Source organism: Cynocephalus volans, chromosome 4 (genome assembly GCF_027409185.1).
Source record: "Cynocephalus volans isolate mCynVol1 chromosome 4, mCynVol1.pri, whole genome shotgun sequence".
In the NCBI taxonomy this organism is placed as follows: Eukaryota; Metazoa; Chordata; class Mammalia; order Dermoptera; family Cynocephalidae; genus Cynocephalus; species Cynocephalus volans.
Window position 1 is genome coordinate 159,609,115 of NC_084463.1, and position 14,915 is coordinate 159,624,029.

The following is a 14,915-nucleotide window of genomic DNA, read 5'->3' on the forward strand; positions in this document are numbered from 1 at the left end:
GCCGGCCGCCCGCCGGTCCGGCTCCTCCGGCCGCCGCCGCTGCGCTGAGCTGCGCTGCCTGCGCCCAAGGCTCGGGAGGGGGCCGCGGAGGAGCCGCCCCCCGCGCCCGGCCCCCGCCCGCCTCGCCCGGGCCCGCGCCATGGGGCTCTGGCTGCCGCCGCCCCCCGCGCCGCCGGGCTAGGGCGATGCGGGCGCCCCCGGCGCGCGGCCCCCGCGGGCACCATGAGCCCCCTGCTCCGCCGTCTGCTGCTCGCCGCGCTCCTGCAGCTGGCCCCCGCCCAGGTAAGTGCGTCCCCGACATCCCGCCCGCCCGCGGTGCCCTCTCTCAAGGTTGGCGGAAGTGGGGAAGCGCCGAGCAGCCTCAGCCCAGGGGATCCACGGGGTCCGGCCTCGAACGCGGGCATCGCGGGGGCCGGGCCGGCCATCCCCGGGAGGTGCCCCTCCCCGCGGGCCAGCCAGCCAAGACTCGGGGCCACGCCCCCGCCCCACCCCGTCCCCTGACCGCAAGGGGCGGAGCTGCCTCAGTGCCCTCAGGACCAGGTTTGGCGCCCACTGTTCCCACTCATGACCTGTATCCTCCAGAACAAGCCCGGCCCCCGGGTTTGAAGATTTGACTCCACCTGCAGAGCGCGCCTAGCTGGTCTTGGGCCGGGATAGGCCCCAGATGGCTAGGAGAGGAAACGTAAAGCTAGAGCAGTGGCCTCAGGAACAGTGATTTGGAAAGATGTCAGAGAGGAGGTGAAGCCTCCTGACGCAAGGGCAGAGCCCTGAGGACAGGGACAACCCCTGGTAGAGTGCAACTTCGGTCCACATTTCTTTTCTCCCACAGGCCCCTGTCTCCCAGCCTGATGCCCCAGGCCACCAGAAGAAAGGTAATAGTTAGAATAACATTGCACTAGCCAGTAGTAAATGAGTTTGCCATCCATTGGCTGTGCTTCTGGGGCTCCTTGTGTCCATCATTTTGTGTAATCACAACTCTCCTATAAGATGCAAACTATCATTCTATTTCACAGAAGAGGAAACTGAGGCAGTGGGGTTCTGGATAAACAGGGCAGGAGAAGGCTGGTTGGGAGGGCAGAATGGGAGGACTAGGGGAGGGTGGCTGTGGCTGTGACATGGGGGCTGGGAGGACAGCTGCTGAGAGCAGCTGCAGGAAACCCAGTGGGTTAACCCTTACCGCTCTGCCCCCAGTGGTGTCATGGATAGACGTGTATGCTCGTGCCACCTGCCAGCCACGGGAGGTAGTGGTGCCTCTGACTGTGGAACTCATGGGTACGGTGGCCAAACAGCTAGTGCCGAGCTGCGTGACCGTGCAGCGCTGCGGTGGCTGCTGCCCTGACGACGGCCTGGAGTGTGTGCCCACTGGGCAGCACCAAGTCCGAATGCAGGTACTGGGGCAGGTGGAGCAAGCAGGCTGGGGTGGATGCTGGCACTGTGGGGGCGGGCCCAGCCCAGAGACTGGTGCGCAGGGGGTTGCAGGGTTGGTGGCCAGGGTCCTGGCTGTTGGGCCAGCTGTTCTCCCTTCAGCCTATGGAGCATCCTCTTTCTCTCTCTCCCTCTCACTGTTTCTCTCCCTGTTCTCCTGAGCACAGATCCTCATGATCCGGTACCCAAGCAGTCAGCTGGGGGAGATGTCCCTGGAAGAACACAGCCAATGTGAATGCAGGTGCCAGCCAGGCCCAACTTCTGAGCTTGCAGAGTCCAGGCTTGGGGGTGTGAGGCAGTGGGGACCGGTTTCTAAAAGGAGAGCCAGGGGTAGGTCTGGGATCTAGGCAAGAGAATAGGATGCTTGGATTTCCTGATCCTCCTCCTCTTTGTCTCTGTCTCACTTTTCAGACCAAAAAAAAGAGAAAGTGCTGTGAAGCCAGATAGGTGAGTCTCTTGGGCTCCTGATGAGGTGGGGTTGGAGCCCAGGCCCAGTGCCCAGGATGTAACGGGGGGGAGGGGTGTATGAGTGAGGAAGCTGTGGTCTCCTCCCCTCTTTCTCTTCCCACCTGTCTCCCCTCTCCCCTTTTCCTCTGCTCCCCAAGTCTGTGTGCTGTCCCAACCCCAGCTCTGGGAAGACTCTTCCTTCCCGCCCCAGACATGTTGCTTCTCCTCCTAGGGCTGCCACTCCCCACCACCGTCCCCAGCCCCGATCTGTTCCGGGCTGGGACTCTGCCCCTGGAGCACCCTCCCCAGCTGACATCACCCATCCCACTCCAGCCCCAGGCCCCTCTGCCCACGCTGCACCCAGCGCCGCCAGCGCCCTGACCCCCGGACCTGCCACTGCCGCTGCCGCCGCCGCAGCTTCCTCCGTTGCCAAGGGCGGGGCTTAGAGCTGAACCCAGACACCTGCAGGTGAGGAGTCTGTGGGGTGGCATTTGTTTGGGAAAGCATCAAGGCCCTGTCCTGGAGCAGGTCCAGGGTGAGCCTGCCAGTGGGAGAAGGGCCAGGGTAGGGGAAGCTGTTGAATGTGTTGAGCAAATATTTACCAAGTGTCCGCTGGCACTGGGAGCAGCGTAAACAAGGCTCACATTTTGATGTGGAGCCAGACTCAGGAGAGATGATTCCGGCAGAGAATGTTGAAGACTGTTGTCAGAGTCACCTTACATCACCTTGGAGAGGTCATAGATCTCCTGGAGGAAGTGACATCTGCCTGGAATAGAAATGAAGGAGACAGCTTTCCAATTTGCAAAGTCTGGGTCTTCCCAGAAACCCCTGTGGTAGACATTTGCCCTACCTTATGGGCTCTGAGAGGCCAGGGGACGTAATAGAACCCTTGCCCGCCCTTGTTTGTGGTGCTTCTCACCACCCCAGACTTCCACAGCCAGGCCCTGGGGCCAGGCCAGGAGGGCTTCCTAGGAGTGTGAGCAGAGAGTGGCGTTCACAGAAGGTAAGGAGCGAACGAGTCAAGAGCAGCTGGGCTGAGCTCCAGCCAGCATGAGCAGATCCCTTCCTTCTCTCCTCAGGTGCCGGAAGCTGCGAAGGTGACAGATGGCTTTTCAGACTCAGCGGGGCCACTTGCCTCACAGGCCACACTCCAGTGTGGAAAGCGAGGGGAGCCTGATGAGAACAGCCCAGCCCCCCAGACCTCAGCCTGGGCAGAAGCTGTTCCAGGAACTGGGCCTCTCAGAGGGCTCTCCTGTCATCCCTTGTCTCGTTGAGGCTGCCATCTAACAGGATGGACAGAGTTGTATGAGGAGACTTGGAGGCTGCAAGACCGTTCATGTGCCAGCTAAGAGGAGAATGGGGTGCTGTTTCCGTTTTTAACCACCTTGTGCAAGTGAGCATCTTACAACTGGCTCCTCCCTCCCCTCCCTGAGAAAACCCCAAATAATGGGATTTGGGCATTGGTACAAGAACTGTGACCCCCAACCCTGATAAAAGAGATGGAAGGAGTTGTCCTTGCCTGTGTCACTGTTTGTCACTGTCCATGCTGCCTGGTTTGGGCATGAATGTCTGCATCACTGCCTCCTAGACGCAAAGCATGTCTTACTCTTGTGCAGATGGAGAAATGAGGCCTAAGGCCCCTCAGCCGATCCTGGACAGAGTCAGAATCACGTGTTCATCACATTCATGTTGTTATGGCCAGGCACTGGGGATTTCCCGCCTCCCTGCTTGTCACAAGCGTTCCTTTCTGGAGTGAGATGGCCTGCTATGGCCAGTGAGGTTGAGGTGGTACCCAGGTCTGCTGAGTAACCTTGGTTGTCATTGCTCCTGTTTTTCTGAGCCTCAGTTTCCAAATGTGCACATGGAGAGAACAGATGATTGCTGTGGTTGGAGCCCAAGGGCTCAGGAGAAATTTGAGTCTGTTTTCACATAATAGAAAAGAACACCCATTTTCCCTCCTGAGCACAGGGCAGCACTTCAGTGCTTACTGCTTTTTGCTCCCTGTAGCTTAACTCTAAGGCCTTGCACCTGTCCTGCCCCCACCTCACTCCCCCCGCCTGCGAGGGAAGCACTAAGGTCTGTGGCTGGTGGGCTTGGTCTGGAAGACAGGCTCCCCCAACCCCGACCCACAGTTTTCTCCACCTTCACCTCCTTGCACCCTAGGGCTCTCCTCATCAGCTGTGGCCTGAGTCTCACCCGACTTGTCTGATGCAGCCCAAGCTCGGCACCCACCATTCTCCCTACAGCCTCTAGTGCCAGGGCTGAGTGGTGAGGTGGTGGACTGACGGCCAACACTGGGCACCAGTGCTTTGCCCAGCTGCAGTAGGACATTTAGGGTCAGAATTAACCCAAAGCAACCACCCTAATGGAGGCTTTCTCTGAAGTGTTGGGTTGGAGGGTGTGGTCATAATCTTGGTGGCCCAAGGTAGGAGTGGGTTCAACTGGAAGAGAGAATTCCTAACAGTGATTACTGCTTTCAAATCATTTTCTCAGCCATGATGTCACTGATCCTGCCATATGCCGTAAAGTTAGGGTGAGACAGATGAGGGTTAGGGCCCTGGAGCTACCACCTCCCACCCACTTAGCCCCACCAGACATGCACAATGTTCACCGGCACCTCCACGCTTCATCCTCAGTTCGGAGGTCAGCATACTGAATACCTACCTTTTTTTCTTTTCTTAATCTGCCTTTTTCAATTGAGGAAATTAGTCCAGAAAGACTCATTGGCCTGGGGATTTGAGCTCAAGTCGGCTGTCTCCCTAAACCTCTAGGTTTAGCTGCCTCTCAACTGCAGGTTCATTACTTTAGTTGACACGTTTACTGGGGCACCTGGAAATTGGTCTGGTGGGGAACAGGCCCAGCCAGACCACTGCAGTCATGACTGCTGTGTGCGGCAGGTGGAGATGGACCTGGATGCTGAAAGAAGAGGGAAGGAGCATGCGCTGTAGGACCGGGCCTGGCGCGGCACAGCGTCTCAGTCCTTCAGGTGGCCTGGGGGGTGGCTGTTATCGAGCCCCTTTACAAGCCAAATTCTTCCAGGCAAGGAACTTGCTCAAGGTCACACGACCAGTCAGTGAGTGGCAGACCCGGAGTTCAAACCCAAGTCTCGCTCTGAAGCTCAGGCTCTTTCCACAGCAACTGACTGAGGCTTGGGGGTCACGAAGAGGCCAAGAGCAAGCAGGAGACCCGGCTGGGGGCGACATAAAATGGCGCCACAAGACCCCCTCCGGGAACCCACGCCCACCTGACCTTAAAGTCACCTCGGCCGGAAGAGCTTTCAGCTCTTTCGGAAGTCACTTCCACCTACCCTCAAAGACTACCGCCCCGCCAGAAGTGACGCACGAGTCACGCGGCGGCGCGGGAGGCTGAGCTAGGGGTGAAGCCGCGCCAGCAAGCGGGTGGCAGCGGGTTTCGCATTGTCCAATGAGGGAGGGCGGCGTGGCTCGGCCTGGTAGCGGCGGGGACGCGCCTGCGCAGAGGTGGCAGCACGACCGGGGTTGACTCCGGGGGCGCGGCGAGGAGGTGAGCGGGGGCCACAGCCCGGGCTGGGGGGAGCCGGGGTGCAAGAGGGCAGGCTGGATCAGGCCGGGCAGAAGCGGGTCGGGGCTCCGAGTGTCAACGAGAAATAGGTGACAAGGAAATTGGGGGTTGGGGTCGGAGCTGTTTGGAGATGCCGCAGGGGGAGGGTTCTCACGCCGCACGGGGCGGAGCCCTGCGAATCGGGGCGGGACGTGGGACAGAGACGGGTGGGACCTCCGTGCTGGTGCCAGTGGAGGGCGGAGCTCGGCAGTTGGGGGCGGAGCTAGGACCGGTGGGGGGCGGAGCCCGGCTCCTGGAGGAGGAGCTGGAACAGGTGGAAGGCGGGGCGTCGGGTCTGGAGACCGAGGGGGACGGAGCCCAGGCGCTGGGGGCGGGATTTCCGTCGGTGAGTGGCGTGGCAAAGGGGCCTAGTTCTGTCGGGGGCGGGGCCGCAGGGCCGGGGGCGGGACTACGCTCCTTAAAGGGCGGGGCCAAGGAGCCAAGCGAAGGGCTAGGCCAGAGCAATGGCCCGGGGCGTCCGCGCGGGGGCGGTCTCCGTGGTGGCAGGGCCTGGGGACGGGGTAGGCCGAGAACTCCCCCCGGAGAGGTGGTGTGGGTGGAGCGGGCTGGGCGGCCGGCCGACACAGGGCCAGTCTGGATACCCCGGAGACCCCCGAGGGCTCAGAGCTGGGGCGGCGCCCCGGGCGGAGGTACAGGGCCGGGCTGGGGGGTACCTCCGGAGGATCGGAGCTCCCCGGAGCCACCCAGCGGGGATGTGTGGGTGCCTCGGGGCCGACCCCCTGCAGCAGCCGCAGAGGTGTGGGTGTGCTGGGCCGGGGGCAGCTGGGTGTGGCGTGAGTGGGGCCGCCCGGTCGGGGCAACTGCTGTGCAGTCAGATAGAGTCTGGACTTTGCGTAAAGGGACGGGTGGGAATTGAAGAGCGCAGGTGGGGACCAGGAGGGAGGGAAGGTTTGGGGGTGAGCAAAGGGGTGGGGCCCTGGCTGCTGTGGCCTCCCCTGACCCCCTCTCCCCGCTGCTGGGGTCCTCGGCCAAGCCCCCTTCTCACTGGACTGGTAAGTGTGGCCACGGAGCCCGGGGGAGAGGGCGGTGACCCGGGACAAGGGGATCCCGAGGGGCAGGCAAGGTACTACGGTGGGGGCTCGTACCTGCCCGTGTTCCATGCCTTCCCCGCCCTCCTCCCGGTCGGTCGGTCGGGGTCTGTGCCCGCAGAGACATGAGGCTGAGCTGGGTCCTGACAGTACTGTCCATCTGCCTGAGCACCCTGGCCTCGGCCACGGGGGCCGAGGGCAAACGGAAGCTGCAGATCGGGGTCAAGAAGCGGGTGGACCACTGTCCCATCAAATCTCGCAAGGGGGACGTCCTGCACATGCACTACACGGTAAGGGGCGGAGCTTTGGGGGTGGGGCTTCTGGGGACCAGAAAGGATTTGGAAGTCGGTTCCTCCACCAACCAGGGGGGTGACTTTGGCAAATCCCCTCTCCCTCTCAGCCAGTTTCCATGGTTCTATCTTGCCTTTCATTGTCTACTCCCCCGGTAGGCACCAGCAGGCAGTGACAGTGTACTGTGGGCTACCCAAGGCTCTGTCCCCTTCAATGACTATGATTGTCAATGCTATGGGGGCCAGCCTGATGGGGAGAACAGCTCAGGGTGGTCAGGAGTGGTCCCCTCCTTCTCACTGGCCTTCCCACTGTCCCACAGGGAAAGCTGGAAGATGGGACGGAGTTTGACAGCAGCCTGCCCCAGAACCAGCCCTTTGTCTTCTCCCTTGGCACGGGCCAGGTCATCAAGGGCTGGGATCAGGGGCTACTGGGGTGAGTTGGGAACAGGAGGGAAGAGGGTTGGGGGGGGCATGCATGGATATGGTCCAGGATGTGAGCTGTGGGAGGCAAGCCCTAGGGGTGGGGCAGGGGGCCTGGGTGCTGCCATGTGCTGAGCATGTATCTTCCCACAGGATGTGTGAGGGGGAAAAGCGGAAGCTGGTGATCCCATCAGAGCTGGGTAAGAGGCCCTTCCTGAGAGGCTATAGAGGGGTTTGGGGTGTGTGGGAAGGGTAAAGGCTGCTTCAGCCTCTCATAGGTCTGCATCCTATTCCCTCATTACAATACATGCCTCTTCCAAGTGCTTGTGTCCAGCAGTGAGGACAGGGCAAGACCCTCAGCTGTAGTTCCCACCCTCTGCTGTCTGCCATGCATTTGGCATCCTCTCCCATTCCCATTATACCTCCATTTCTGGCCTTCTTGCTGCCTGGCTGGCTGCAGAACACTCCTCCCTTTTCCTGAACTGGAAGAGAGCCTGCCGTAGCTCACTATTTCTTTGTGCATCTTTAACAGGGTATGGAGAGCGGGGAGCTCCTCCAAAGATTCCAGGTAATATAACTTCTTATCCTCCATCTCCTGCAGCCATTCCCTCTCCCCGTGGCCCTAGTTCACATCTTAGCCCACTTCTCCCCTACAGGTGGTGCAACTCTGGTGTTTGAAGTGGAGCTGCTCAAAATCGAGCGACGTTCAGAACTGTAGCCAGAGTGGGGAGGGGCAGGGAGAGAGGCCTTCATCAGGGACCAGACTGTTTAAAAAAAACAAAAAAACTTAAAAAAAACCCAAGGAGTGAGCCTGTGTTTGTTTGTGGGCCCTGGGAGACTTAGAACACAGCTTCAGCCTACCGACTCCTTCAGCATCCCCCCACCCTCACCCTTTTCTCCTTTCCTGACTGCAGAGTGTTGGGGTCTAGGCTCAATGGCATGGTGGATCTTGCCCAGAGGGAAAAAGGAATGTTCCTTCCTGCCAACAGCAATAGCACCCTCCCCCTGCAGTTCCCCAGCCACTTCCAGCTCCTGGTCTGGGAATCAGTACTGGGCTATCGTCATGGCTACATGGCCCTCAGGAAGGCCTGTGGTCACCTGGGGAGAAGCTGAGCTGGCAGCAGTTGTAGAGCAGTGTGTCCCCCCCAAAAGAGACCAGCCGGGCTTGTTAGTTGCACCAAAGGCATATCCTAGCTTTATTAAAGGACCCGCGCTGCAGTCAATATAAAAACACAAAAAGTCCCATCAGTTTAATAATAAAAAACCCCAAAAATGGAAAACTGAGGGGGCAGGGGAAGAGGCCCCTGGGCCAGGGGCATGGGGAGCCCTGCTCATGGCACCAGGCCTGGCTGCAGGGTCCCCTGGTATTGCTGTTGCTATGAGGTCGGGGGGCAGCGATTGTCCTGTGGGAGCCACCATTCATCTGGGTCCGGGACCCTTACTTCTTCTGGGGTGTGCTCAGCTTCTGCATGCCCCGGATCTTGTCCAGCAGGCCAGAGATGAAGGCCTGGACGAGAGGGTAGACATTAGAGAGACCAGACCCCAAGAAGGCAGGAGCCCAGACTCCCCTCACCCCACTCTCTGAGGAAACCACTTACCTCAGTGGGTTTGTAACAGTCAACCAGCAGCTCCTAGGGAGGAATGAGGGGGAGGAGGGATTAAGTGCACAGTGAGTTCTCAGGAATGGGGGCCTAGAGTTCACCTATACTCACTTCCAAGATACTGTGGCCACTCTGAGGCACAGGAGATGCCAAAGCCACTTCACAGCTGGGTAAGTACCATTGGCCCCATTTGCTGGAACCAGAAGCTGAGGCTAAGGTCACAGAGTTAGCCGACTCAGAAAAAAACCTGGCTCGAGATCCTCACCTCTCCAAGCCTCACTGTCTCTAGGCAGCCTCCTGTTGCCCCTCCCCCAGCCCCCTCTCACCTTGACCCTGGCAGCCCGGGTATCGTCACTCTCCATGTCCAGAAGCTCATCCACATCAATCTCCAGCTCTGGGATCTCTTCTTCCTTGGGTGGGGGTGGGGAGGAAGGAGAGACAAGAGCCTGAGTTGGGAGAGAAGGTATGAGAGGGGCTCTCTGGTTGAAATCCCTGCCTACCTCAGGAGGAGCCCAGCCCTCTCTGCCCAGCAGACAACGGCAGCTGTTCCGAGGAGGAAAACAGATCAAGCCCGTGCCAAGGCAAATTGCCCAATGGGGGGAGCTGCCTGTCCCTGCCAGTGGGCACCCTGGGTGCCAGACAAGGCCAGACAGCGAGGATTGCAGACCTTGGGCTGGGAACCTGGCAGATGTGTCTCCCCAACATCCGGACCCCCCATCTCACCAGAACACCGATGGAGCCAGCTGTCCCAGCTCATCACAACCCCCTCCCCTCCCCCAAACACCTGTCACAGCTTCCCTGGAGTGAGGAGGAAGTAAAGGGTGAGGGGTCAGTGGGAAGGACCCAGGCCTAGTAAAGGGGAAACAAAGAGCCCATGCTTTGGTGAGGGAGGGGGTGCCTCCCCCCTCCCAAAGCAGCTACCCTGTTTGGAGCCAGCTGCATTCCAGGGCTGGGCTAGAGTAGGCAGCACAGGGCAAACCCACTCCTCCACCCTGCCCCCCGGGGCCTGAGTCACCATCTGAGCGACCAGGGAGTCATGGGGTGGAGAACCAGAGCCCAGAGAGCAAGCTAGCTTGCCTACAAGCTAAGATGGAGCTCCAGGCTAGCCCATTAGAATAGCCAGACCCTTTACACTACCCCCCCATCAACCAGACTAGGGCCTTTTAACCTGGGTCACGGCTACCTGGCACTAAGTAGGTTAGGCCTCCTCCAGTGTTAGCCCAGGCAACCCCCTGCCTCCTGCCCCAAACCCAGGCTATCCTTTGAGATTTCTGGAGGACACCAAGCTTGACCCGGGAAGTAGCATGAGGGAGGCAGGGTCTGAGGCAGCAGAGAAGCCAGGAGTGACTTAAGTCAGACAAGAGCAAACATTGGGGGCGGGGAGTGCAGAGAGGAGCGGAGCGCGGGGAAGCGGAGCGTCCATTGACTCCGGTGACAGAAGGACTCACGGTGGGGTTCCCGGGCGGTCTGACTCGGGACAGATTTTAGGGTGTCGGCGCGGGGTGGGGAACACACCTGGCAGTCGTAGAGGCGCGTGAGCTGTTCCAGAATCCACTCCTCCAGGTTGAGGCGCTTCCGTAGCTCCTTGCGGTCGTACTTGACGGTGACCTTCCCTTGGCGCCTCACTGGGCCCTCGTCGTCCGCGCCACCGGGTCCCTCGCCTGCGGCCCCAGGGGGACTCTGAAAGTAGACGCGGGGCCCTGGGCCGCCACCGCCCGGCCCGGGGACTGGGGCCGCCAACGCCGCGCCCCCCGCGGGGCCGCTGTCCGCCATGGCGGCCGACGGGGCCACGTGCGCGCGTCGGGCCCCTCCCTGAGCCACCGCCTCCGGGACGCCCGCCGGCTGGCTCCGGGCCGCTGGCTCGGGTTAGCTCGCGGGCTCGGATCCGCGCGGCTCCGCGGCGAGGGCGGCGGCGGGGGCACCCGGGGGCAGCTGCAGCATGCGGAGCCCCCGGGCCTGGCCTGGCCGCGCCCCGCCCCCTCCCCGCCGATCCGCCCGCCCTTTGTCCCCCGCGGCCGCCGCCCGAGCCGCCGCCGCCGAAGCCGCTTTCTCTGTCTAGCTCTCTTCCTCCGCCCCCCGACCACACCCCCTTAAAGGGCCAGCCCCGCTCTGGGCTCCTCACCCCCACCCCGCCCCCGGGCAAGGGCTACGGGAGGTTCTCTTCGGCAGGGATTTTGGCTAGGCTGTCCGCATCTCCCCTAATTTAACCTTTCGGCCCCAAACCCAGGCATTCTAGGCGCCTGGTACCAGGGTTTGCGCTCCTGGAAAGACCCTAGTTTTCACTGGACCCTACCTCATTCTGCCCTCATTGAGGCAGGAACGGGGGCCATGTGGGAGTGGAAGGGAGTGGGCACTGCGTGCGGGGCGGGGATCCGGTGAGGACACGTGGTGGGACCCGATGTCGGGGTCCTCCGGCTGTTGGCCAGCAAGGGGCTAGCGGGCTTCTTTCGCGCGGACCAGCACGTGGACCGGGCTCCCGGGGATGGAGGAGTGAGAAAGCAGGGCAGGAGCTGCCCGGGTCCCCAGACACCCTACTCGGCGGGGTCCCACGCCCCCCACGGAAGAAGCTACGGTGGGGATTGAGCAGAGCCGGCCGTCCGGTCAGAAGGGCCAGACCCGATGCAGCCACCGCCCACCGGCCAAGATGGCGGCGGGGAGAGCACTGTGGGAAATGTAGTTCTCGGGGCCTGCCCCGCGTGGCCGCCCCTCCCCCGCGGCGAGCCCGGGCGGGGCAGCGCAAACTTGTTTGGGGCGCCCGTCGACGTGTGTGTACAAAGGAGGAAACTCAGACGCAAAGCGTTGGGAAGTGGGGGAGCCGGGACTGATGACAATAAAGATAATAATAACAGCGTTTACCGGGACCCCCACCCAGTCGGTTCCACCGTGAGGGTACCGCAGTTTTCTCCCGCAGATCCTCTCTCTGTGGCTCCTCTGTTCTTCACATCTCACTGGCCCACCTCTCATGAGCAGACCGTGCATCCCATTCCTTCACCCTGTCTGATATTCTGCATCTTAAAATTGTCTCATTCATTCGTTATCTGTCTCCCACTTCTAGATTGCGAGCTGCATGAAGCTGAGCTTGTGCAGACGTTGTGCGGACGTTGTTCGGACCTTGGTCGCTGATGCCCAGGCTCGAGTCTGCTTGCACGTCTTCAAACCCATGTGTATTAGGCAAATTACCCAGTTCCTGCTGAATCCCAGCACCTAGAACTGTGTCAGAGAGCGAAAGAATGAATGGCTTCCTCTGTGCATCCATTTCCTCAGAAGGTTGTGGTGAAGGTTACATAGGAATATGCACGGCAAGTTCAATTACTACACCGCAGAGATCAATGAAGTCACATGGCTAGATAAAGGGGTAGCTGAGATATTGAACCCAGGCTGTGTGAATCAAACCCCCTGACGAAGAATCTCCACTCATTCCCCTGCCTCCCCTTGGATACCACCCGACAGGGTTGTACAGCTCCCCCAGGGATGTTTCCGTGGGTGGCAGGCTTACTCTCTGTCGTCCCAAACAGAGTCTTAGGGTCTGAGAGGCAGTATTTCTGTCCAGTCCGTCACAGACACCCTCTCTCTGGATGATGGAGGGAGAAGCCTTCTGCAGCCGGTGGAGTTCAGAGAGGGGTTGGGATTGGCCCAGGGTCACACAGCTGGTGCTGCATCCAAAGACAGGACTCTAGGCTCCTCCTTGACCCGACAGTTGGGGGAGAAGAGGCAAAGAGAAGACAGGGGCTGAGAATTGGGGGAGGGGAAGCAGGCTCACAGGACCCAGCCCCTCCTCTGGCCTTGGCCTCCTTGAGCCAGCCTGGGGGGCCAGGAAAGGGCTGACCCTTGCTCACACTGGTCAGGCAGGACCCAGCCTCTCCACTGGGAGCTCCATCCTGGCCTTACCTCCCGCTCTAATACGGGTCTGATGGGAGGATCACTTTACCCAAGTCCAAGTTCCCCACTATACCCCACCTCACCCCACCAGGGCAGGTCAGCTCTCTCTGAACCCGAGCATTGATTTTGGCGTTGGGGGTGCTCACGGATCAGAGGGGGACATTTTTTTTTTTTTGTCTTTTTCGTGACCGGCGCTCAGCCAGTGAGTGCACTGGCCATTCCTATATAGGATCCGAACCCGCGGCAGGAGCATCGCCGTGCTCCCAGAGCCGCACTCTCCCGAGTGCGCCACGGGCTCGGCCCAGAGGGGGACATTTGAATGGCCCCTAATGCCCAACAGCTTCTGTGGGAGTGGGGCTCATAGGCCGTGATGATCTCCAGCCCTACCTCTGCCCCCAAGATGCTGTGACCCTGAACACCGACCTTTCTGTTCCTCCTCCCCTCAGCGTTGATGTGAAGGTTTCCGCTCATGCCCAAATGTCAGGGCACCCCTCAAGGTTCCTGGGGCAGGGCACAGAGGAGAGGGCATGCTCTTCCTCACTCTCCCTCTTTCTATCTCCTGTGCCACCCCCAGAGCACACCCAGATTCCTGAGGCTGACTCCCCTGTCAGTCCTGTCCCTTACCACCCTAGGAATAGTTGGTGCAGATGGGCATCTGGCCTGCAGCCTTCTTGGAGGCTGGGCTGCCCTGCACAGAACCTTAGCCATGGAGTGGAAGAACTGGGTTTGAATCCTGGCTCTGCCCAGTAGGCTGAGAGGTTACGGGCAAGTCACTTACCTCCCTGAGCCTCTTCCAGGAGGCTGATTATCCTGACCTCCCTGTGGTTGGGGGCCAAGAGCTCAGTGTTCTGGGGTCTACACCTAGCCCTTGCTCTCCTGCCTGAGCCTTCCCAGGACTGGAGTGTGCCCCTGCTTCTCATCCTTCCAGCCTCAGGCTGTGGCCTCTCCAGCTCCACCCCTCCTGGGGTCCTGCCCCCCCCCACCAGAATGCCTCCCTGAACCAGAGGCCCTGGGAAGGTCCCATGGGACAAGCTGCTCCCTTAATCAAGGGTAAAGGCAGGAAAGGCTGCCTTCCTTCCACCATTACTGCTTGCCGAGAAACCCCATTACCATTACCAAGGCTGGAAGAAAGTGTCCGAAGAGGAAGGAGCCCTCTAATGGGGGCTGCTCTGGCCTCGGGAGACACGGGTGGGGGTAGAAGAGGCTCAGGCTCAGGAAACAGGCTCCCATCCTGTCTTTCAAGAAGCCTGCTACCCAATGTTTCTACGGAGTACTACGCAAGGCCTAAGGCCTGCAGCTCAGACCCCCTAAGCCCTAAAGCCCTGGCTCCAGGCTCTGCTAGCCCTGGCACTGGCTGGCAGGGTCCCCTGCCCCAGAGCTGACCCATGCCCTCTTCTTCCTCCCTGGTACCCCCACAGCCTTCCATCCACTCAGATGTCAAGCTGCCTGTGGGGGGGGCATCACCTACCCATTTGCTTATTTCATCCTCAACAACCTCTAGCTTCTGGACAAGGTGACTAAGGCACAGAGACAAGGTTCTGTCACTAGCAAGAGCCATACTTGAACCTAGGCCTGTGGGAACAGAGGCCAGTCTTTACCCTGCACTGCTCTGTTCTTCCAACGAGGTCTGGTGGTCCCTGGATCTTTGAGGGATATGGCTCTGCAGTCCTGGTGAGAGAGGATGAGGATCACAGTCCTGTCCCCCTCTCTTTGTCTCCTCAAGGACAGGGAGTGGAGGCAGGAAGTCCAGGGTTGAAATCTTCTTACTAAGCTGTGTGACCTTGGGCAAGTCCCTTCCCCTCTCTGGGCCTCAAGTGGAGATAATAATCACCCCCACGGGGCGGTGGCCAGAGGCAAGGAGATTCACTAGGTTAGGGTTGGTGGCCAACATGGTAGGGATGTGGAGGAAGGTCAGTGCCAGGCAGGGCTCTCTTGGGAGTCTGAGAGCCTGGGGCAAAGGGTCCTGCAGGGCAGCTCCTCCTTAGCTGACCCCTCCTCCCCAAGAACCAGCTCCATCTCTTTCTGGGTTTCTAGGTGACTTGGCTGGCCCCTCTGGATGAGTTCTACTTTAAACCTGCTGCTGCTACTGCCTCGGTATTGCGGGGGCTCCCACAGGGGCCCCCAGGCAGGAGCCCCCCCAGCCAAGCCCTGCGGGAGGGGCTATAGCCCCCACGCATCCCAGTGCTCATGCGCCTTCCCCTCCCCCATCCCTGGAACACAGATTT

The 14,915-nt window shown here is 60.4% G+C and overlaps 4 protein-coding genes across 10 annotated transcripts; 3 read left to right on the plus strand and 1 right to left on the minus strand.

Annotated features, from left to right (window-relative positions):
* Positions 1-135: 135 nt before the first annotated feature.
* Positions 136-3,380, plus strand: VEGFB (vascular endothelial growth factor B). Of its 3 annotated transcripts, none has more exons than XM_063093739.1 (7): positions 137-282; positions 830-872; positions 1,192-1,388; positions 1,593-1,666; positions 1,837-1,872; positions 2,206-2,340; positions 2,952-3,380. In XM_063093739.1, exons 1-7 carry the CDS (start codon positions 223-225, stop codon positions 2,971-2,973), a joined length of 567 nt encoding a protein of 188 aa, XP_062949809.1. In that variant the 5' UTR covers positions 137-222; the 3' UTR covers positions 2,974-3,380. The 3 variants fall into 3 exon arrangements, with proteins under 3 accessions (XP_062949810.1, XP_062949809.1, XP_062949808.1); XM_063093738.1 differs by having other exon boundaries at positions 139-282; positions 2,105-2,340; XM_063093740.1 differs by lacking the exon at positions 1,837-1,872 and having other exon boundaries at positions 136-282.
* A 1,953-nt stretch (positions 3,381-5,333) lies between these two features.
* FKBP2 (FKBP prolyl isomerase 2) lies at positions 5,334-7,970 on the plus strand. Of its 5 annotated transcripts, none has more exons than XM_063094425.1 (6): positions 5,334-5,394; positions 6,622-6,790; positions 7,111-7,223; positions 7,364-7,410; positions 7,743-7,778; positions 7,867-7,970. In XM_063094425.1, the coding sequence occupies exons 2-6, from the start codon at positions 6,626-6,628 to the stop codon at positions 7,926-7,928; spliced, it is 423 nt and encodes a 140-aa protein (XP_062950495.1). In that variant the 5' UTR covers positions 5,334-5,394; positions 6,622-6,625; the 3' UTR covers positions 7,929-7,970. The 5 variants fall into 5 exon arrangements, with proteins under 5 accessions (XP_062950495.1, XP_062950498.1, XP_062950496.1 ...); XM_063094428.1 differs by lacking the exon at positions 5,334-5,394 and adding an exon at positions 5,900-5,972; XM_063094426.1 differs by lacking the exon at positions 5,334-5,394 and adding an exon at positions 6,020-6,101.
* LOC134375747 (collagen alpha-1(III) chain) lies at positions 5,484-6,374 on the plus strand. Its single transcript, XM_063094430.1, has one exon. It carries the CDS (start codon positions 5,543-5,545, stop codon positions 6,326-6,328), a length of 786 nt encoding a protein of 261 aa, XP_062950500.1. The 5' UTR covers positions 5,484-5,542; the 3' UTR covers positions 6,329-6,374.
* A 405-nt stretch (positions 7,971-8,375) lies between the features above and the next one.
* PPP1R14B (protein phosphatase 1 regulatory inhibitor subunit 14B) lies at positions 8,376-10,767 on the minus strand. The gene is given in 6 exon segments (XM_063094186.1): positions 8,376-8,717; positions 8,809-8,841; positions 9,138-9,221; positions 10,327-10,608; positions 10,610-10,716; positions 10,719-10,767. Coding segments are annotated over 6 exon segments (609 nt in total). The 5' UTR covers positions 10,753-10,767; the 3' UTR covers positions 8,376-8,648.
* Between the last annotated feature and the right edge of the window lie 4,148 nt (positions 10,768-14,915).